General features: G+C 35.1%; 1 protein-coding gene across 8 annotated transcripts in view; it reads right to left on the bottom strand.

Moving 5' to 3' along the window:
- The window catches only part of MICU3 (mitochondrial calcium uptake family member 3), a 57,692-nt gene that overhangs the window by 14,982 nt on the left and 18,297 nt on the right, over window positions 1-24,413 (bottom strand). For 2 of the 8 annotated variants that reach the window (XM_055703213.1, XM_055703198.1), the window contains exons 5-11: window positions 20,537-20,584; window positions 19,026-19,108; window positions 14,342-14,413; window positions 12,955-12,993; window positions 9,674-9,769; window positions 4,657-4,757; window positions 2,658-2,829 (exon numbers count right to left, since the gene is read on the bottom strand). In XM_055703213.1, the coding sequence (XP_055559188.1) occupies window positions 2,658-2,829; window positions 4,657-4,757; window positions 9,674-9,769; window positions 12,955-12,993; window positions 14,342-14,413; window positions 19,026-19,108; window positions 20,537-20,584 (611 nt within the window). The remainder of the gene's footprint in view (window positions 1-2,657; window positions 2,830-4,656; window positions 4,758-9,673; window positions 9,770-12,954; window positions 12,994-14,341; window positions 14,414-19,025; window positions 19,109-20,536; window positions 20,585-24,413) is intronic. The other 6 variants (XM_055703235.1, XM_055703221.1, XM_055703217.1 and 3 more) reach the window with 3 other exon arrangements.

Below are 24,413 nucleotides of genomic sequence, written 5' to 3'. Positions count from 1 at the left end.
GCCTTTGTGCTTCTGTGTTTCTACTTGTGATGAAAACTGCTGCCACAAGTTTACACTGGAGATGAAGCAGGGAAATAAAGGAGCCACACCTGCAGTCCATGGCTAAACTGTACAAATTCCAAAACATTTTAGCAATGAAAAAGATCTCTGGCTTTATTTTAGACTTCTACAGCTTCTGCTGAAATCATCTGTAACCATTTCCTCTCAAGGAAAGCCAGCAAAGGACACAAAAGAGGCAGAAGGGCAGACAAAATGACACTCAAAGAGAGTTGGGCATACAGCATTCTACTGTCCCTCTCCTTTCCTAGGACCATATTCTGTTCAACTGGTAATTGTAAAAACATTTATCAATTTGCCATATGTTTTGCATTTTGACATAGGAAATTATCTATGTGTAGATAACCCAGAATTTTCCTACTGGAAACTATTTCTTTTCTATGTAAAAGGAAGCCAACTTTTATTTATTTGGACAGATTATATTTTACTACAGCAAATAAAACTGTTACATTAATGCACCAACGCTGTTAGAATGCGTAGACTTTCTTTAGGAGCTGCTATTTGTAGTAATTCAATGTGCCAGCTTAAGTGAATCACTGCTTGGCATCTAGTTAGTAAAGGGAGGAAAACATCCTGTGAGCAGGCAGCCTGCCAGCTGAACATTTTAACATGACTTCAGTACACCAAATGATCATCGTGTTGCTTTAGAGGCTTCTACATACAGCGCCAAAAAAGATTAACATTTTCAACTGCAAAAGTAGCTGCCTATTACTTGACAGGCTAGACTAAATTTTCTTCTAAATGGAATCCTCTGATTCGTATTAGTATTGCAGCATACCACTGTAATAATGAGTAGGTTTTGAATTATAATGTTATTACAAGTGTAACAAAGTGCAAACATATGAACACCACCTCCATGGCAATAAAGAGGCAAAATCCCATTCTCAAAAGCCTGGGGCCAGCACAAGAGACGTCACAGGGGTTTACTTTTTCCACTGACAGCACATTTACCAAGCCAGTGATACGGAGCTACGGAAAATGGCAATGTCTTGTTTTACTTAATGGAGGTATAGCATATGACATACAGCTATATGGCACTGGTCAAGTGCCAGGATAGTCCCAGAACACACCATAAGCAAACCAGTAACTGAGACTGCCTTCTATGTGGAAGTTTGCTTTAGCTGGTGGTCCCACCAGAGACCAAGAACTACTGTGAAAGACCTTGTATCCGAACAGTGGCATTGGAAGCCTTAAGAGAGGAACTTCAAAGAATACTTCTTTGGGTTTAAAAGAAAGTCTGTATTTATATTTACTTAATTGACTTCATTTTTGCCATTCAAAGAAGTATTTCTCTATACCTACAACTGTCATTACTTTTCAGTTACCCAAGTTATACTTGTGTCGTCGTTACACAAGCCTCAAAGTTTGTTGGTTTTTTTTCTTTTTCAGATTTACCCCTAAACAAAAAACATCTGGGAACCATGCCAAAAGGGCTTTATACCACTTCTGTTGCACTGTCTTGGCTTTGAATATTGAAAGCTGCATATGCCTTTTAGAGTAGTTAGAACTGAGCGCCTCAGTGGCTCACCTGGGAACTCAGAAGGGGTCACTGCACAGGAACCCTGATCCCAGTTATTACCACTTTATCTTACACCTAAACTGGTGCAAAAGAGACAGCCCTGATTTCCCTTTCTACTCCACAGCTATATTTATCTCTCAGTGGACCTAAATGCTGTACAACCATGGGAAGAATCAAATAATCCAGATATTTTAAGAGAAAACTGTTGATTTTCGGAATGTGCTTCTATCGGGTCAGCTGATTTCTCTTACTTTGTAGAAATGACAATGTAATTTCTCAAATAAAAAACCAACACAAAAACAAACAACAAAACAAAAAAAACCCTGTCCAAACCAATCTATTACTTTTCTTCAAAACTCTGCTGCCAATGCTATTAAAATAAATAGCTATTGAAAAAGTTACGATTTCCAGGACAGATTAATCTGATCTCGTTCTGTAAACACAAACAGGAGTATATCCAAAACATCCCTTTCAACATTATCCTATTGATTTCCAATGATGCATAGTTGCCACTACATTTCTCTCAGATACACTTCTGACAACTCATTTGTTGTGAAACAAATGGACTATCTACCTCATGACGTTTACTGTTTTTATTATCTTTTCTATCTCTTCAGCCATTAATAATATACTGTATACAAGTGATCCGTTCTTAAGACTATAAAACGACTCTGTAAGAGGTGTCAAGGTTATTTCTGAGGACGAGCTATTCCAGCGGCAGTGCAAAAGAGAAGAAAAATAGTTCTTTTAATGCTTCATTGTTAGAAAACTGTTCTTTATCAAGTCTTACAGTTTATGCAGTTTAAATTGAAATGTCATATAATACAAAGCTTTGTCACCTAAACTTCAAAAATACCACTAGCTACATCCTATGGAACCTAAGTCCACGCTATTTACTCTTCTACCTCTATTCAGTAAGTAATCTGAAAAATGTGAGAGACACAGCTTATGATCCGAATAAAATCCTGGTGGTAGTTAATTCAGTGACAGAATCTCATTCAGTCCAACAAGGCTATGTTCTCATCTTGATGACACCGGGACTGGATGCTGCGGCCCACTGCTGTTCTAGCTAAACAATTACCTTTTCTTCAGGAATCCTGCAGCGCATGTTTTCCAGGTAACTTGATGTATTTTCCACATTTGTATACCTCAAAAGAATATGGGCAAAGTCTTCCTCACTGATGGTGTTCATCCCATTAGAGTAGGAAAGAAATTCTATCTCTAGAACCTCAGTTTGTAGGTTATCCATAAATCTAAAACACAAACATAAATATGAATAAATAATAATACCTTGTATTTCTACTATTCGTGTCCTTAAAAGAGTCGTAGAATATGAAGCCGAACAGCATTATGCAAGTTAGTTCCCTCTTCATAGCACTGACGGCAATTTTGGTAAATCTCTTATCTATGTTGACACATTTTCTAACAATACATCAATCTTAACTCAAAGATGAAGTGTTTTATTAAGGATTAGAATGACTTAATACTTACATTTCTGATTTACTTCTAGTGTGTGTTTGCTTAATTTTCTTCTTCAGTGGGTCCCTGATATTTATTTATGTCAAAAATTCCGCCATGGTACTAAATTAATTCCCAAAATTTACTCCCCATATAGCTACTTACAGATTGCAATCAAACCTTACCTTTCTCTTCTTAACAAGCTAAGTATGACGAAGTCTTGCAGCCTTTCTATCTAAACTATTTTTTTTTTTTGTAATACTTCACTATTCTTGTGATTTTTCTATAAACTCTTCCCAACTTAGCAACATATTTAGTATCTTCTGGACACCAAAATTGGTTAAGAGCTATATATAAAGTATATATAAAACCAGCTACATATAAAAAGGAAATATAACTTCCCTGATTCTGCTTGATGTTCTAGTTATACAACCAAGGATGAAATAAGCTCTCCAGTCATAGTACTGCACCGGGAGCTCATGTTCATCTGACTGACAATCACAACCTGTGACATTTCCCTGTTACAGGTTCTCAAGAGTCCCCATCCTGTAGACATTGCCTGCAACACTCCCTCCTGATATATAACTTGACTTCTAAGAACTATGAGGAGCTCAAATCAAAGGGATGTCTAGGCAAATGTGTAAGTGCAAGGTAAATGTACAACCGCATTTCCCTCACCAGTCCATAGTTTAATGATCTTTTGAGCTGGTGAAGTAGTGAATAAAACTTGATGGATCCCTCTTTCATTAAACATCTGCTAGGTTTTGATCTCTTTAGCATTCACATCTTACAGCAATAGCTGTACATTTTAACTAGATGCCTTTTGAAAAAGTACCTTCTTTTCTGGTTCTTGTTTTGAACTCACATCATGATTTCACTTGATGAGATAGTTTATATATAATGTGAAATACTGAACACTTTTCATGACATACATAATTTTAAGGCAAAGTATTTTGCAAACATCCATTTTATTAGAATGCGTAGTTAAGTGGTAATTATAAAGACAATATGTATTGGGAGTATTTACTGAGGAAACAATAACCAAATACCATCTCTTTCAGTTACACAAAAACATACAGTTTTATGGCTCTGTTTTTATGGCACTCTCCCTATATTTTTGAATTCTGTTTTAACTGGAGTAATGATTAAGCCAATGGCTTCCACTGTGTTTTCACTTTTTCCCAAAGAAGCTTGTTCTAGGGTGCCTACATGGTATCTTCAGAAAAATTGTTACATTTAAAGATGTCCCCAAGAGCAGAGATGCACACACAAATTTTTTTTTAAAACACTGACAAACAGGGGAAACAATAAAAATAATTCAAAACCAAGAAGAAATTCCTACATACCAGTAAGAACAGGGTTGGGGTATAACCACTCCACCCCAAGCCAACTACGCACACAAGTGCTATCAAAAGTTGCCAATGCAGCAGCTTTAGTACAGGACTTTTTCTTGCTGGTCCACTTACTGTTTTATTTTGTTCTTTGCATATATAACACACACAAAGGGAACATAAACTATTATACATGCCTGCATAAACTATGCGTATAGTAATACAATACACATTAAGTGGAACAAGCATGCAAGTATTTTTTACAAGGAATTAAATAAAATTGAGACTCACCTATAAAAATCTTCAAAGTTCAGTTCAGCTTTTCCTCTCTTGCCGAAAAAGTGTACAAGCAGTGTAGTATCTGACAGTGAACTTGACATATCATCAGTACGCTTAAATATTAGAATAAAAGAAATTAAAGGCCATGACTGGATCAGTTACAGAACTATAATCTGAGAATGCCTATCCTCACAATAGACCTTTCTATTAGAAGAGTTCGTTTTATGTTTGCAGTCTTAAGAAAAACTTCAGCATTAAAATCCTTTAAATTAATATAGTCATGCAATTTTCACACAAAATGGCATTAGGTTGTTAATTGCATTTAGTAGAAAACACTTACAACAACAATATAAAGGAAGCTGCAATGAAGGGGGGGGAAGCATGAAAAATAAAACCAGAAACTCTTGAGAAAAAGAAGTTCTAGTCATTTCTGAAAACCATAAAAATAACTCCATTCAGACAAAATCTCCTTTCCCTTCTAATGTGCAACTACAAAGAAACTAAGGGACATTACTTCATATACTTTTATTTTATATTTCAAAATTATTAATATGGGATTGTATTCCAAAACTACTCACATCAGTCAGGTGTACTTTATATGATTCTTTTCTATAAGCAGCAGATGTCTACAGTTTAAATTTTATTGCCCAAATATATGTAAAATAACAGAATTGAAAAAATGTTGAAATCACGAAGTAATATTTTGAGTCATTCTCTCAAGAACGTTCCTTATCCACCAGGTCTGTGGTCTCTGCATCAAACAAGAATCTCTGAACATGTACTAATTCTCTTTCCTCAAAAAATAGTGACTTTGAAGGCACAGAATTAGAGTAGTAATACCAACTAATTTTGAGCATATGTAATAGCAAGAGTTGTAAATAGGAAGATATGCATATAAACAGAAGTAACTACCACCTGATTGTGCAACACTGTACTTTTTTACTACATTTTCATTATCCATAAGTGTCACGTATGTGCATTGATTTAAGCTCTTTTACAAAGAGTCTCTTGATATACTGAAAAGCTAGAAAAATAATTCAGTAATATAAGGCTCCTAAGCAAGCCATAGTATTCCACCATGGCAATGTCCTTCTGGCATTAACATGCATCTGCCAACATTTGAAATTGAAAAAGTAACACATTTAGTCTCCCTGCTGCACATGCCTAGGGAGAACCTTCTGTCTGTGCTCTCATTTTTCTTGCAAAGACAAGATCCTACCAAAAGCAAAGAGTGGGAGCCAGTAGGTTTTGCTCTGCCTATGCAAGCTACCACCCATCAGCAACACCATATTTTTGTGGAAGTGTGCCTGCCAACTCTACTGTGAAATGTACAGAACAGAATATACAGTACGGCAACCTAGTAAGTATATGGGAGATGTAGTAGTACTAATTTATCACCATAACGATAGTTTACAAACCTACGGGATTTACTCTAAGTATAGGAAACAGTTTATACAGATCTATAAAGATCTGCATATACAAACCTGCAAGCTGCACTCAAAGAGTCCTTTAGGTCTGACTTGATTTCATAACTGAAGAGGCTATAAATTTGTAACAGATGGAGAAACTCTAAATGAAGAAACTAGGAAGACATTTTGAACACTATGCAGCAGTTCAATGTCATGTACCATGAAAAACCATTTCACAGCTACATTCTCTGCAATATACTCTATTAATTTCAAATGTACACACTGATTTGTAAAAAATGTAAAATGCAATATCCATTAAAAGTATTTCTGTATCAACAACAAGGAAAAAATGAGGCAGTAAAAATACTGATCCTTTCAACATCCAAGAACTAAAGAAATGAGAGAGACTTTTCTGTACTTCAGTATAATCAGTTCAGGATTCTCAAGATTGTATTACGTGTGCTCTAGCTTCCTCTTTATTCTCATATTCTTCTCCAGGGAGAAATAAGATGACATAGTGTATATATAGGTAGAGAGATATTTCATGTCCTTCAATTAAGACAGCACTGCTCTTCAAGTGAGCAAACTAATTCAGAAAAGTAATCACTATTTGTCTTTTAATATTGTTACCCTCCACTACAGAACACAATATACTGAAATGCAGATACCCTGATTTCTTATGTCTTTTAAGCAATTAAATCCCTAAGCACATTCAAACAATTTCCCTCAAGTACACTGAAAAGATATCAAATGTTAAATTACAGCCTTTCATCTTGCAAAAACATTTCAAAACCTTAGACTTAGGTTGCATTCACCCATATCTAAAGAACCATTTAAAAAAAATACAATCTGTAAGTCTTTTCACAATTCCCATTTGGTCAGCCTCACTAAATGAAACAAACCCAAACAAAAACCTCACCCCAGAAACTCAACCAGTATGCTTCTCGGCAGAACCGCAGGCAACTGAAAACTATTCCTGTGCTCCTTCTGCATTGATAGCATTAAAGACATTCTCTCTCTTAAGGGGTAAGGATAAAAATAAAAGCCTTAATAATTTAAAACTATTATTTACTGTTCATAATAAAGTGAATTTCGTATTTTAGATCAGTGAAAATGAAATGATCACACCTATTTACATATATAAAAATGTAAGCCTCTATTTTGATCTAATATATTCTGCAGTCATTTACATGAGAATAAAACCCTGCCTTATTTATCTTTACACTAACTCTTAACACAAATACAGGCTTGCTGCATAATGGCAACATCTTTTCCTCTCAATTTCCTAACCTGAAGAGAAGTAAATCTATTTTTTTAATGTATTTTCTGCAAAATTAATTTCTGGCTTTTGATTAAAGAGGGTTGACTAAAAGGAAGTTATACTCAAGAACAATGGTCCACTTGAAGGAACATATTCTGAGAATAAAGTATGCATATAATGCGCTGAATTAAAAAGAACTTTCTTAGTGCAAGTCCCTGATTTTTCAATATTTATAGTAATAAATCTACTCATTTCCAGTTTCACTTAGTAATTTAAGAATAAACCCACAAACTGAATTCAGCGATAACTGGCATATTCCAACAGGATGGTGTAGTTGCTAAATGAGAAATAGCAGAAACAGCACTGTAAGCTGTCCTAGAAAGAAACTGGATGTGGTGAGTAACTTCTTTTCCCCCCAAAGAGACCTTGTAAGTTGATCCCCACAATAACAAACTTTATTTACTCTCCTTTTCAGTTTACACACGGCTTTCTCAAAAGGCTATGAAAAAACACAGACTTTAGTGTCACCTAGCTTTATGCCACTTTCTTAGTACAGATGGCTATATTATTATTCAGATGTGAGAGTACCTGGGAGAGATAAGAATATGGATGAAAGCCAGCTGGATCAAACTTAACCCAAGCATGATAATGATGATTATGGTGAGAAGTGAGAAATTGTCAGTGGAGCAAATGCAGGACATGATCTTTCTTCGTAAAATTATTTACAAGTGATCAAAGAGACTTCTTATGCATTTTACAGACAATTTAAATCAATGCTTATTACAGCTGCTGTTAAACCTCCACTACATTGTAGTTACAGATACTAGTCTGAGGTATCAGATGTAAATTAAGACAGTTAATTCAGAAAACTCAGTGCCCCAAGCTCCTTAAACAGTCAATGAGAAGAGCAGCCCTGTCTCCCCTTTACGTCTCCCTTAGATGACTAGACAGGAACACTGATGTCCTGGGTTTTAAAATCTGGTGGCATAAATAAGGACTGATAACTGGACTAGTAGTTTAGGAGCTCATCACTTTAAAAGCAAGGGAACAAAGGTTGGATATACTGCTTTATTGCAAGATCACTACAAATGTATTATTTCTGTGAATATTGCTACAAAACTCAATTCTATAACACTACATTTTGTTTTGTTCAAAGGCAAATGAACTCGAGCTGAGAGGTACAGAGAAGGCCTATTTGATACCTGGGTTCTATCTTAAGAGAAAAATCAAAGACCTTGTTGTGTTCAGCCTATGAAAATTAAAACTGATAAACTGGGCTATGACTGCATTTATAAACACAACCGTAAGAAGATTAACACTAAAGAAGAAAAAGCCCTATGAAAATTAAGGGACAACAGACTGATATAAAGGGACTATGAGTAAATGTAGCCTGGAAATTAGAAAAAGCCCATCCAAGTCCTCAGGTTATTCAATAGCTTCTGCAGAACAACAGCAGGGACAAAACACTAATTACTTTTAATATGGAGCACACATTGCCTATGAAGCAAAGAAAAAGACTGTTTTACCCCAGAGGTCGGTTTCAGTTCCTTGTTCTTTTTTCATTATGATCCTGCTTATGAAACATGGGACTTGAGACCACAGTCAGTGGGGAGTTGCTGTATGTCCTTTAATGCCACAACCAGCAGAGCAATCACCCTCATTGTATGGGGCACAGAAAAGCCTCGATGATCTAGTTTTCTGACCCTCTTAAATGATCAATAAAAATAAATGTCTTAATAATCTGAAAGCAGATCATGAAACAAGAATCTTATCGGACTTTAAAGCACTATGGAAATTAATTTCACAGCTCAGTGATATTACTACTTCTCCATAATGATCATGTAATATCAAAAAAGGTTGATCAATGTTTTGGTTACTTTAAAATTCCTGATTTAATTCAAGAATTAAAACAATCTCTGCATGACACTGGTTTTGTGAAGATAAGCTCTGATAACATACATAAAAAGCACATTAAGGACCTAAAGCTTAAAGGGCTGCAACTCTCACTCAACTTGTCATACCACTCGACCAAGCTTAAATTACAAAGGTTTCCTGAATTACTTCTCTAACTGTGAAATATTGTCACTACTAGCATTAGAAAAATGTTTCTTATGGTAAGGAGTGAAGAGGACTTGATCTTCCAACTCTTTCAAAATACAACTTTGCTTTTACTTGGAAATGACAACTTTCAATTATCACATTGCACAGAACCAAATCCATTTCATCTGAGAACTTTAAGGTTTAAAAAAAAAATAGTTAAAAGAGAAGAAACAAAGTGCATAAAACAGGAAAATAATCAGAACATAAATAAATAAAATAGCAGTCTGTTTATGGACCAGAGACAGAGGTTGTCTTATACCTCCGCAAGGTCCGAAAAGAGTGCTTGGCTTGTGCTACGTCTCAAAGTATCCCAATAGCTTCTGGGGACAAGGTCCTCTCCTTCTGTTTTAAGAACCTGCAGAAGTTTCAAGAAGCACAATTGTTTGAAAACCAAAAAACAATAAAACAACCACTACAGACTTTAAAATCTTTTTCAACTGGTCTTCAAAAGCATGCCTTGATTCTTCTGCTTCTACACAGAGAAATTTCTACCCAGCTACATGACACTTTGTACATGAAGGTAACACTGGACTATTACAGATACTTGCTTATCACTCATAACTTGGCTGTGCCAAAAGTATCACCAGACTCCACTCTCCCAAACAAAATAGAGAAAATGTAAACTGAAAATATTAAAAGTATATGTGAAAATGTCCATCTAAACTCAGTATATTGCTGTTGTTTTTTCTAACAATTCTGTTGCAAAAAATATTAAATACTTATGAAATTTGTTTTCCCATTGGTCAAAATAGATATCACCATACAACTAGTTATATAAAATTAATTTCATGCAATAATCAGGATGATATCCTTGCACTAATGCAGAAATGCAAAAACCCAAGCCTAATTAAGTCCAGCTTCAACTGTAATATACTTATCAAGGAAATGCTATGCACACCAGATGATCAAACTTACCTTGTTTAGATAGAAAATATGTGTTTAATCTGTCCAAGGAAAATATGCTTACCTTTTTGCTCTGAAATGTTTCATTTTTTGAAGCCTAAAAAATTTTCCTTTTTAAAACAGGTCTTCCCTTATCTTGCAATTAGTCTTGGAAGAGCTACACAATACTCCCCCACCCCCCCACCCCCCGCCAAAGAATCTTGGGGAGGTGACGCTAAAGACAGCAGAAGGCTATTTTAACTTGGGTAGGGTTATTGCAACTGAATGGATTTTCCCCTTTCTCTCCACAAGTTAATCTAAACTACAGCTACTTTCACAGCTCCCCTCCCATGTCCATCTGGGCAGGCAAGACAAAAAAATGAGTTTAATCTCCTAACTAGAAATTAAACCCATTTTTTTAACTCAGCACATATTGTTCTCTCAGAAGATTTACACTGCAATGTGTAAAATCACAGTTATCATAAAGAAGACTGTTCAGAGTTGAAGGTTTACTGTCTCTACGTATTTTACATTATGTCAACATATTGTATGTACTGCTTCTAGAAGTTCTGTTACATACTTCCTCACTAACTAATTCAACTCAGCTCTTTCTGTAAATTGCCATCACAGAAACATGATAAAACTACCAGGAATTATACCCACGCTTAATGTGTATTATACTTTTGTCTCGCTTTTGAAAAATTCTGGTTTTATCTTTCTGTTCCTATGTCGTGGCCACTGTACTCCATACCATCCTAAATTGCTAAACTTAAACTTGTTTACTTGAGTGTGTACAGGATTAGGTCCTTAGCAGTTTCTCTCTTAGACTTATTTATCCCATTGAAGTTTACTGGGTCATGTGAATAAACACTACCTCATTCTTTTATGCATAAAATTCCGCAATTATCTATTTTAAGTAGTCACTGAATTTGTTCTCTTACTGGAGATGTACTTTAGTCAATGAAATTAGTACTTCTGGGCGTGCACATTTCACTTTCCTTACATGCATCTCCCTATAACTATCATGTTCTGGTTGGCATTTGGCTAGTGAACGCACTCATGCAACACATGCTGAAGTAGCCTTAATACACAAATGCACTATGCACCAGAACATGATTTGAAAGAATTAACCTATGCAAACAAAAATGCAAAAATATTTAACCTATTTAAAACATCACTGTATGCACTCTATGGCTTACAGACCTTGACACTTCTCAAAAAATTAGAGCTGTTCTGAAGGATGAAGTGAGGAGAGGGGTCCTCAGCACTTCAGATCACCCCAGACATTTTAGGGTTCCATCTCCTTGGTCTTGAGTATTTTCAACTCCCCAGGACATCAGGAGAAACTGAAAAGGCTGCTACACTTCTTGTTTCAGTAGGAGAAATAGAATTCCCAATTTTCCTGGGGTGGGGGATTTGCTGGATACTGTGAATTCCTAAACACCTGAGTCTCCTTTGCATGGAGATCTCCACTCAGGCAGCAGGAGGGCAGAAAAGGATGGTGCACACCTGGGCATCATTTTGACAAAAAGTCTGGATGCGGCTAGTCTAGAAGGTGAATTATTTACTTAAGCTGAGAACTACTGCATGAGTAGGAAAGCCTAACTGGTTTGGTTTCACTGTAAAACAGGAGGTAGCAGAGGAATATGGCAACCACTGTACAGCACCTTTCACTGCAGCAAAGCCTTACCTAAAATCCATTTAATCTTAAGGGCTCACACCTCCTACTACATGATTCTCACAACATTGCAGCACCTACATTGTATCACTGCACCTTTTCATTCAACAGAATTCCTTCCTGCATATTGCCCAAATTGTGGGTGCTAACTTCACAGGAAACAAACCTGTGCGTTCCCGTGAACGACTATATAAAGAAACAGACTTTACAACTGGAAACTCACTAGTCACTAATTCTCATAGGTTCCCTCCCCTCACTTTGAATATCACGATTATCATACCAAAACAAGTTTAATTCTTCTACTTTAACAGAAAATCATCTTTTATTACCACAGTTTTACTTCTGCTGTGTCCCAAAAATTAATCAGGCCATGACGAAAACATAAAAAAAATGCAGAAGACCTCTCCCCTTGCTGATTCTCTCTTCCGATCCCTCAAAATGATTGAAAATAACTTTGCTGTCACCTACATAATACAGGGACTATTTTCTGTAAAATCCTATTCTGGGTCATTGCTGAAAGTTCTTACTTGTTCTGTAAGTGAAGCACCAAAATATAAAAGCTCTCTTCTGGTTTCTTTTTTTTGGGGTAGGGGGAAACAAAGAGGTGAAGGATTCCTTTCACTATTGCTTCACATTATACACAAGGAGACAAGACAGACCTGGATCAAATGACTCATGCAGGTTGACTTAATTTACGTACATTAATTAAAAACAAGTCCGTAATTTTTTAAGATACATTTTGTCCTTTCCCTTAAAAATACTGTTTCCTTCATTTTATATAAATACAGCAATCTTTCCTCCTGGTAGGAATTCATGGCAACAAGCATGCACAATCTTTTATGCAAGTAAAAGATCCATCACATTTTTACTGAAGCAGAATTTACTTGATGAAAAAGATAAATATAGTAAATTTTCTTATAAAATATTGTTTCACCTCACTGGTTAAGACTGCATAAATTGAAAATAATTAGAGTACATACACTGTTAGTAGAAGTATGATATCCATAAAGTTGAAGACGCTGACATACAGCAAGAACAGGCCAAGCCAAGTATCACATGTCAGAGTGAAGTCAAAAGAGGGGGGGAAAAAGAAGACAACAGAATAAGTTACAATAAGCAAAGCTTTATTTTATATATTATTAGATTTTCTCATTTGCCTGGTTTTAAAAAGACAGTGAAGAAAAAATGGTTTATCTTCAAATCTTATTCTTCATATTTTCAAAAGAGAAGTACAGAGTTGCAGAGATTACTCTGAGGAGAAATGTTCCATTTTGCAATCTTTACTTTTTCCAAAAGCTCCTCCTTTGGGTGTAAGTTCCCTTTGTTCAGAATAGACAGGGTGTGAGAGGTTCAACAATTGACCTACAGTTTTGAAGAGTTGAGAAGGACAGGTCTCCGGGTGGGAAGAAAAGATCCCTTTTTATGTTTAGGGAAGGTTTAAAAAGTATTAATTCTTGAAATTCAAACTTCCTATGGTTTCAGGGATAAAGATCTGAGATCAAGCACGTATGGTCCCAAAAGGATAATGGGCACTATGAGAAGCTTTGCAAATGTGTCAAAAAAAAAAAAAAAAAAAGAGGAATTTTTGCTGTAAATACACAAATCACAAACAAACATATTTTTTTCCGTTGTGGGCTTGACAGGGACTTGTCCCTGATTTTTAGTTGTCCAACAGTAAAATAAGTTTCTGCTACTGCTGCCATCCTCCAGACAAACCATCACAGACTTGTCTAATTCTGACTTACCTTTCTTATACACATCAGAAATGCAAATTTAACAGTATATGAGCATTCAATATTCCCCAAAAATCTATTTAGAGAATATAAACAATACAAACATTTTGCATTGATCATAAGCAGTATTTAATAAAAAAATTAAATCTGAACATAAAATTGAAGTCAACTTCTAACATTTCATCAGTTATTTTAAAACTACTATGTTAATAACAAGCATCAGGATCAGTATGTCTACATAAACAGCTTCAGTTAGTTATGAGGGCAGGATTATAGTTTGGTCTTGCCACTGAGATCTCTCACTCTTATAGACAATAATACTGGGTCATTACTATTCACTTTTTCCTAAATTTATAGCCTCCAAATGTTAATGTCATAATATGCAATACAGTATTCAAACGCTAATTTTTTCCTTTCTATAGACCACTTGACTATTTTTTTTTCAATAACTGCAGTTTAGGCTAAATATTGATTTTTTCTATATATAAAGTTACGAATATTTTGAATATTTTTTAATGATATGGATTTACTGTTTGAAGAAAACATTGAAAGTGAAATATATACACACACAATTTTGTCCTACATCGAAGAGGACAACCCAACTACCAGCTGCAACTATTCCGATTTTACTTACCAGCAGTGCACGTTTTTCTTCATCTCCTTTCCTTTCTCTCTTCTCATTTTTTTTCCTGAAAATCTCTTGTAGCTAAAAAACAAACCATTTTATTCTTACTTAGTTTTCAAGCTATTTCATATGCATAACAATCCTTCATCACGAGAAACACTGAAAACTATTAAAATTTAGTTTTTAATTAAATTATCAGTGTTTCAATGATGCTTTATTGCTCATATTCATGCCTGCATGTTCACTCTGTGACCTTAACCATCGCACAGAAAAGAAAAAGGAAATATATCTTCCACAAAGTAAGGTTAATAATCCTAATTGGGAGCACAATAGTAAGAACATCATTGTGTAGCTTTACATTTTAGCCAATCCAGCCTATACAAAAAGAGGGAGTTCCAGCATTTTTCACCACCTCTAGGCACATCATTTCTTGTAGGGTACTAATTAGTACCTGTGTGGCTATGTAGTCAGCTGGATCAATCTTTTTCATATTGTTAGTTTCCAACTAGATCAGGTCTTACTCCTGCTGGTACAAGGGAGGGGTGGAAACACCTGGTGGGGGTGAAACATTCCCCTTCATCAGCAACAAACTACTACTCCAGAGTAATTTATCAAGTGCCCCTTTCTTTTTTCAAGTCTGTTCAAAGAATACCTCCAGGTCTCGTAAAACTTCTCTACATTAAGAGCTTAAAACATGACTTCTGAGAAAACCTCAAATATGAGACCTAAAACATACAGATTCTTGAGCATATTTATTTTTTGAAATTATACAAACTCTTCAGAGTAAGGAGTGGTCTGGACTTATCTTTCTTTGTAAGTATCTGTTTTATCTAGATATTTTTATTTATAGTAATACTTATTAATATTCCAAACCATTAGAGAAAAGTGTGTGTTTACTCTTCACATAGTATTAACTATGGTGCCACCTGTATCTCTGCCAGTGGACTTCAGCTTTTCAAAAACTGCATGTGAAAAAATGTACTGCCACTTGCAGCATTTGCTAATCTCAAAGTAGGCTGCAAAAAAGAACAAACACCCTGGCTGACAAATCTGTCCTATCTAGAATACAGTATTTTCAGGACCAAACATCATGGCAGACAGACACAATTGTGGCAGTGGTTTCAAAGACCTGATTTTACCTACCAGAAGTCTGTAGATACTGTAGATACCCACAGATAAAAACCTGATACTCTAATGATACATACAGAACTCCCTGGGATTGGAATGTGAAAGGTAAAGTAAGTGTGATAAATTTTGCAAGCAAATTTTCCAAATTTAATTTCAGGGAAGGCAGATGACTAAGACAAAGGGATCAGGCCAGCTCTGCTGCAGGGGTATGACAACACTGAAGCAAATGAATACACTGTTTAGTGATTAAATAGCAAATGCATTTATAAATAACATTTTATGAATTTTCAAAATTTACTGTTGTGTTCTAGAATTGCCTATACGGCAAATACAGACCAGAATATTGTGTGTCATTGTATCTATTTTTGAGTACGGGATCAATTTACAGACCTTGGTATGTTTTTTCTAATTCTTTGCAAACCTACAGGCACAAATTACTGTAACCTATGCCGACAAGGAAAAAGTCATGATAAGACATTTAGGTGGATGGTCTAGAGTACTACACAGTTTGCAATTCAAAACTGTGGAAAGAAAAAAGGTAAATGAAGTAAAAAAAAAAAAAAAACAAACTTGTGAAAAGTGAAGTGACAAGCCATCAACTAGGAGAGAAGAGTGGCAGTAACTGAAAAACCAAAAAAAAAACCAACCAAACAAACACCAAACCAGTAAAAAGCAATGCATCCTTGGATGTATTTCCCCTGCCACAGAGGCAAAGGGAGTAAGATTCTGTTGCACTCATCATTAGAGCACTTGCTAAACTTATGGAAATGGATCTTTTGTTCAGAAGGAGTGCTATAGGATACCGGGGAGTAGAAAAGTGAATACAAAAAGGATTTAGGAGTACTTTCATAGGAGCACTGTTTGAAACAGGATAATGAGATTGACTGCTGAAAGCAGGAAAAACAAGATCTCCTGTAACAAGGCAACACAATCCTTCTGTTCCCTGACCTCACCCCTATGACATAAGCAAAGAGGAAAGCGCAAACACCATAGAATTAGGTTACAAAAACACTAAACCTGTTACCAGAAAAATTAAGTATTTTTTGACTCTTCACTACCCCTACTTCTCTCTACAAGAATCACATAACATGTGATCCCTACACCAATCTCTTCAAACTCTCTTTATTTGCAAAACTGAGTATTATTAACAATACTTCAAGTATTATGACAGCTGACTGTAATAAGTGGAGAAGTATTTTGCAAATGCTGGATATTGTTCAAATGGCAACACTTACAATCTCCTGCTTCCAGGCACACAGGAGATGATGCGTACCCAAGCAAGGTCACTACAGATGCCAAATGTATGTTCTGGGCCTGGGTCTGTCACAGCTGCAGCATCACTGAATGAAATTTTATTTTCATATTTAGTTTTATTTACACAGACATTATCAATTTACCTATCTATCTATTTTAGTCTTTCTCAGTTCAGATCTACCATTCCAACTTAGGGGATTTGATCTAATTTTTAAAGGTTCACTGACACAGTAATCAAGCAGTTAGGGTCAGGTTTAATCTATACAAATTTGTTAAATAAAATAGGTGGAGAACAGTATAGCTAGTGTTTGCAAATTCTCCTTTCTTTCTTCTATCCATCAAATCTGGTAACAGAAGAAGAATAAGAAGGAGAAATTTTTATCAGGGGCCATGACAGAGAACAAATAAAAAGTAGGATGTTATAAAAAAACCAAATAAAAAGAGGAATATAAAAGCATAGTTAGAAAGAAAGATGCAATATCCATAGTTGAATATTGTCTTTGCTTCCTGCCTTATATACTTATTTGATTTCATCTGCAGCATCAGTTTTTGAAAGACAAAACCTCCTGCTTCAATTTCCTCACACTTAGCTGTTGTAATGGAAGCCTTTTTTTTTTTTTTTTTTTTTTCTAAAGTTGTCAGTCCACCACATTCCATTTTATTGACTCATAAAAGACTTTTTTTTTCCTTTTTTTTTCTTTTTCCTCTAGTTTTCCTTTGGCCAATTAATCCAATCTTTGCTGGCTTTTTCCCCCAACTGTAGAACATAGTTATTAGGAATTAGCAAATATAAGGATCTGTACATTTAGTATTAGAACACAAAAAAAATGATCAGCATGCCACAATTTGCAAGTGGTTACAGTTTCCAAAATAAATGAGACCTGTTCTGCTTCAGCTATGCCACCAGAAAACAAGACCTCTGATCTCATTTCATTGAAAAGGAGACTTGAGGGAAGTTCACTGTGTTGAGGACAGTTTCCTTCACATTTCAGTTTTATTTAGGTTAGCACAGCTTACCTAAATCAAGGCTTATAACTTGATTTGAAAACCATTAAGAAACAGCACACAGGAAATTAGGGTGTCTTTGTTTTAAATAAATTCTGGTCTGACATTTAAATCAGTGTCTGTTCCATGTGTCTGTTCATATGTATGTTTGATTCCTTATATTTTGCTCCATCTTCTTCTTCAGTAAGGCAGTGGGCTTTTTCTCATGTATTTACTGTATTTATTTATAAACTCAACAACACAAAGGACATATGAAGATAAAAATTGATGTCTCCTGCAAATACCTTTTTTTACAAACATCTGATTCAATTCTTATAATTTTTATTCAATTAGTCACCTGTACTTGTTCAGTAGAAAATAAAGATCTTGTGCTGTCTTCAGAAAGCTTATCTAAACCAACAAACCACAAAATTTTAAATGTTCATTTCTAAAGATGCATCAAAACCTGTTTGCCATAACTGTGTTTCAGTGTAATCCCAGACATCTGCTGCATATGGACATCACTAATTCAAAAAATTCTTGATTTATACTGTATACTGCAGTTTGTTAATATAAAGCCATGTAGTCACTGTAAAATCAGAAGCCCTAATGTTGAGTGAGTGTCCTGTTTTTTGCTGGGATAAAACTAGTTTTCTTCTCAGTAGCTGGTACAGTGCTGTGTTTTGGATTTAGTATGAGAATAATGATAACACACTGATGTTTTAGTTGTGACTAAGTAGTGCTTACTTTAAGTCAAGGACTTTTCAACTTTCCCATGCTCTGCCAGCGAGCAGGTGCACAAAAAGCTGGGAGGGAGCAGAGCCAGGACAGCTGACCCGAACTAGCCAAAGGGATATTCCATACGCTAGAACATCATGCTCAGTATATAAACTGGGAGGGTTGGCCAGGGGCCACTGATCACGGCTGGGGGACTGGCTGAGCAGCTGGAAAAGATTCTTTTGCAAGTCCCTCCATCATTATGGTAATTAAATAATTCTGCTGACCATTGATACAGCAATATTACTTTAATAGCCTAATTATCTTTGAATGCAGTAGCAACTAAAGAGATCCAGAATAAAAATTGGAATTAAGCTTCAAAAATCATAATATACGACACACCTACACATTGTAATAAGAAATTACTATTTACCATTTACATTACACGAAATTTACTATTTACACTAAATAAAGGAAATAAACAACTGCACTCAATGAAGAATAGCTTATGTTCTCATGATTATTGAAATCATCATGAGTCTCAATCAAGAAAAAAAGATTAATTTCCAAGATTACATCACAATGTTCAAAGACTGAAAATTATACGTACCACTAAGAACTCCTTTTTGTCCACCATCTCATTGCCATCAGTGTCAAACATGTTGAAAGCAATTCTAAAACCTGCATGTGGCTCTGCCAAAAAGAAGCTCATTCAATTATTTATTTCCTTGGAAAGAAAGCAAATATAAATGTCTAAAAAGTTATTCAGTGTCTATTTATAAAAGGCATATCCGCAAGTAATTTAAATTGGCATGTTTGTATACATAGTAAATGCAAATCATAACATCAGTAAAACAGTATTACCCATGTTACGAAAACAGAAGGCATGCTCACAAATTCATAGATCAGGGGAAATAAGACAGTAGAAATAGAATATAAAATAACCAAGAAAAATATCTCACAGTAATGGCTGGTTGGGTAGTTAAGCGTGTTAGTTCATAACTAGAGTCCACGTTATGTTAAAAAATACAAATTTGTAGAAAATTTTCTATGAAAAGACTGTTTGAAAAGACACTTAAAAGTTTTGCAAAAAATGTACAGGATGCAACTTCTGGTCAAAACAAATCATGTGTTCAAAGAGACCCAGAATTTTCTTGTTTAGATGCTTAGAATCTTTGACGTTTGAGATCAGGTTAGAACTTCAAATTATTTCTGAAACGTGGGGACTTCGAAGGTCACTGTAAGTGAAGCCTTTAGGAAACATTTTGGTGATACTCAGTGATTTGCAATATGGATGAATTATGGCCAAAAGTTAGTCAAGATAACAAAGAAATGATGGAAAAGTATCCATTGATCCAGCAGTTAGGGACTGTAAGAGTTCACAGTCAAGCTCCTCCTCTGACTAAGAATCCAGATCATGTCTCAAAAAAACCCTCATGAATCCAACAGAAATGTTTTAATTACATACAAATTAAAGACAAGCAAAACACTTCACTCCTTCCCAAAAAACACCTCTTAAAATAACAAAACAAAGTCTGTATCAGGCTTAGTTTAAGTTATTCTACTTTGTTTTTATGGGTGGTAGAAGAATAAGTATTCAATTTTGTTAGTGTTTTCTAACATAATTAAACATTTACTTTAGTCTGACAGATTTTATATTCTGTATTTTATCATTGTCTCATTGGTGTCACGCATTATGCACTAACTGGTGAAACAAACCAGTAACAATGTCTATCTTTCTCTTCTCTGTATTCAGCGTCCTCCATGAACTTCAGTAAATTCAACTAGAAATTTTGTAGGAATTTCAAAGAAAAAAATAAATTTAAGCTCTTAACTAGGTTTTAGCTAATGTGCATGGCTCAACTTTCTCAACAGTCAGTAAAAGGCGTTCTAGATAATAAAGCACTTAAAACATAACACAAGATTCCAGTAGGGGAGTGGGACAGAAGAGGCTCAAATAGCCATAAGAGATGCATGACACATTTTTTTCCCCTGGGATACGCAGGAGAGAGGGAAAAAAAAAAAAGAAAAAGAAAACAAAGAGTATTGTAATCTACAGTAACACATTGAGATTAGAAACTTGTAAGGACGTTTTGGGTTTTTTTCTCCAAAAATACTTACTTGTTAAAATACATAAGAGGAATAAATATTCTGTGTAAGATATCACACCTGAAGACAAAAAAAAAGTTATGCCATATTAGTTGCACCTTGTCTTCACATCTGAAACTTGAAAACATTAAATCTATGTATAAGAAGGAGAATACTTGTACATGTGCATATGTACATTCATACTTGTGTACATGTGACTATTCAATCTGGTCAAGTAATTATTTGTCTAAAATATTGATCTATAGGGTGAGGAATTTTTTTTTTTGGGGGGGTTGAGTATTTTAGGGGAGGAACACATTAAACATGGCAGATAACTACAATCAGCGGAGAATGGCTCATTAAAAGCTGGCTAAATTCTTAAAAACTAATATATTTTTTTTTTTTTTTTTTTCAAAAACCCAACCAATAATTCATGACAGCACTCTGTTAACAGTACGAGACCATTTACCCTAAGAACATTAATAGTGCTCCCTCCTGAAAGGTACCATTTGAATACAGTTCTTGACTTGTAATATGTGCATTGTAAGCGCATGTCCTATATTAATTGAAAACTTGTCCTCATGTTACTTATGAAAACAGATCTGGGCTTTTGAGTTGTTTTTATATGCACATTTTCATAACCTTCACCTGAAATTTATATTACAACCCCTACTAAATAAATGTGTAAATTTTGTTAAATATTTTTAAATCCTGTTAGAGACATTTGTGCTGTCTGTTCTTCTACATTCAGAAGATCTGTAAGGAATATATTCTAAGATTGCCAATTTTGGTTAGATGGCAAAAGGCGATCACATTCACAGAAGTGTCAACTGGCACTTCCTTTTCTCTTCAGAAGTGATCTTGGCAAAGTTTAAATTAGAACTGAAGTCAATATCCAAATAATATATCTGGTACGATAAGCTGCACTTCTGCTTTTCTAGCCCTGGGGTGAACAGGCAACCTTGCAGAACGCCCACAGCACCAATGGAAAGAAGCATCTTACGGTTCAGTAAGAACCGAAACAGTGACTTGCCGCTCTCCCAAAAGCCCTTAGCTCTAATGATCTTTGAGGCTGAACTAGCAAAACCGGTTCCTGATTTCTAGCAAGTTGATTTTGTCTGTCCTCCAAAACCTAAAGTGTTAAGTCTGTCCACAATATTAGACTATTTCAAGAGAGTAAAGAAAAAGTATTTAGATGCCTGAGAGTAAAGATGTCTATCAGCTGGGATTTTCAAAAGTTGCTGGCTGTCTCCTTGATTTCAGTCCAAGTCAGGTGCAAAAGTTTTTAGAAAAACAGCTCATCTTTGGATATTTAAATATCTTTTAAAACCTGACTTAACTGAATATGTGACAAACTATGTAAACAGTAATCTGATTTTTTTTTCACTGAAAAACCTGCAAACTCAAAACATCATTATTCATGTGGATTTTACAATTATTGAACACATTTAACATCAACACTTCCAACACTGCCAAAGCAAGAAACTTTGGCATTTTCAACTAGTATTTACAGCACAAAAAGTTCTAAATTAATTCTATTCTGAAATAATACTCAGGAGGGACCTTCTGTCCTTGTGAACAGCTGAGAGATAAAACTCCCAGCTATATTTCTCTTGGATCTGTCCAAATGCCTCCCCAAACCTTCGATCATACAAATTTCCTTCCTAAAAGCCAACTGTCCTGAAAGAGGAGCACCTTCAAGAGAATCAGGTCTCCTATCATTAAACACAACAGAAAAAAATAACCAGCCACAGAGATCTCCACAGATATCACAGAGACTGGAATATAAAGGCAATACAAAAGAAACAATGTTAACTAAATTGTCTTTGGAACCAAATGACATACTATAAAGAATCACTAAAACCTTCAACCTTTACCAGATGAAACGCTGCCTTCCCAACTTCCATTCCATTCATGGGGGAAAAAGAGGTATTTTTCCATCTTTTGATTCAAGAGCAAATTTAAATCTTCAGAACCTAGATTTTACTACTGCAAGTACATCTAGTTAGGAAGGCTACTAAGAATTTTTAATACCACCTATTCTTTTCCTCAATTTACACATAGCTCTACACTGAAGATTAGCAAAGATTAAATGCAGGCATTTAAGTAACACATGCTCTACGCTTTATCTTCTTGACTTCATACAGCAGCTTGCAGAAATTTTGTTTTCAAAGGCCTGCTTGAATCTGTTTGGACAAGCAGCTATCAAGAAATCAGATACCTCAAAGGTTCTTATTCAGTGATGTAAAATGTTCTTTAATAGCCAGTCAATAAATGTAAATATGTATTTTTGTTTGTTTGATGACACCTTCTTTGTTGTAAAATGGAGGAAGAAAGTGTGGTTGTCAAGTAGTCCATCACTGCGATGAAGACAGCAATATAAAAGGCCTTGAAAATGGTCTCTCCTTTTGTTTGTACTGGTATATTGTAGCTGCAGACAGTTCTGGTTGATTGCTCTGAGTGTTATGGGAGAGAGGCTCCGAAAAGAGGACTGAATGGAAAGAAAAGCTTACCTCAAGACCAGAAAGAAGAGAGGGAGGTCACCCAAGGGTAAAACATAAAAATAAAACTTAAGGACAACTGGCATAAATCTATGCGGCTCATCCGATTTAAATAAATCTACAGCAAAATAAACAGACGTAGCCTTTAGCTATTTGCTTCACATTAAAATATGCATGTTTTAAAGAAAATGAGTCAATTAATAATAATAAAAAAGCTACTAGATTAGAATTAGGGACACCTGAATTCTATTCCCATTCCTTTTACTGGCTTACTGAATGATCTTATCAGCTTTAACATCCATCATGTTTTCTCATATTGCCTATAAAATGGGATAACAGAACGCACTTTCTAGTAAAGCATGTTGAAAATCTATGTAAGTGCTAAAGTCTATTACTAATTTTACCAGCTTATTATACCAGTTTTGAGTCCTCTTAATTCTATCAACTTCCGTAGAGTTTACTGGCAGAAAACTGGAGTAAGATACTGTTGAATCAAGACTGTACATGTTGCAGACATTTTCTTACAGACTTAATAAGCAACATCCAGGTTATTTTTTTTAAACCAATAATATATTGATTTAACAGATTCTGAAGCTGAATTTTTATATAATTTATCTTTCAAAAGTCAGCTGTTCTGACTATATATAGAGCAGCCTAGAGCAAAGATATACAAGGAAATAGAGTGCAAAGATGTGCCAGTTTCTGCCCCCATGCGCTGCAGATTTGAGCCCAGGACCCTCCTCTGACAGTAGATGCATACTTACTCCTTTAATAAATTTGAGATGCCTTTGAATTTGATTCATCAATTACATGCACATGTTTGCTTGGAATTTTGTCGCTGGCATGCTTATTTTAAACATTCATAAAATGTCTTTATTTTATACCAAATTCTTGTGGCTGCTTTTAAACATATTTAAAATGCTCCATCACAACTTTGCCACTCTGAATATAAGCAAAGGAATATGTGGACTTGTTATCATAAATAATATAGCTTTAAAATGTCTATATACAAGCCATCATAGGTGGGTTTTTTCTGCGTTTTTTGTTTTTGAACTAATAGAACTTATTAAGGGGGGGGGAAATAAGAAAAAGGAGACCAGGAGTGGCTCTTGGCTCTTCCTTTACCAATAGTGTGAGTTTTACAAGCCTCATCTGCAGAACTTAAAGATATATATATCTAGATATATGTAGCGTTTCTGAAACCATCTCTTTGTGTTGTCAAGAAAAGGCTTATTCAGTGATCTAAGATACAATTACTGTCTTTAAAAATAATCACATCATCGAACGTATTAAAAAAGAGATAGTGTTTTTATTAGAATATTCTATCTGTGGGCTATAGAGCTTTCTTCATTACAACAAACTGAACCTGAAACTTTCAAACATCAGTTTAACAAACTCTTAAGATACCA

The sequence above is a fragment of the Falco cherrug genome, chromosome 1 (assembly GCF_023634085.1).
Source record: "Falco cherrug isolate bFalChe1 chromosome 1, bFalChe1.pri, whole genome shotgun sequence".
NCBI classification, from domain to species: domain Eukaryota; kingdom Metazoa; phylum Chordata; class Aves; order Falconiformes; family Falconidae; genus Falco; species Falco cherrug.
Note: the sequence above shows the minus strand (reverse complement) of the source record. Positions and strands in the feature narration are given on the sequence as shown.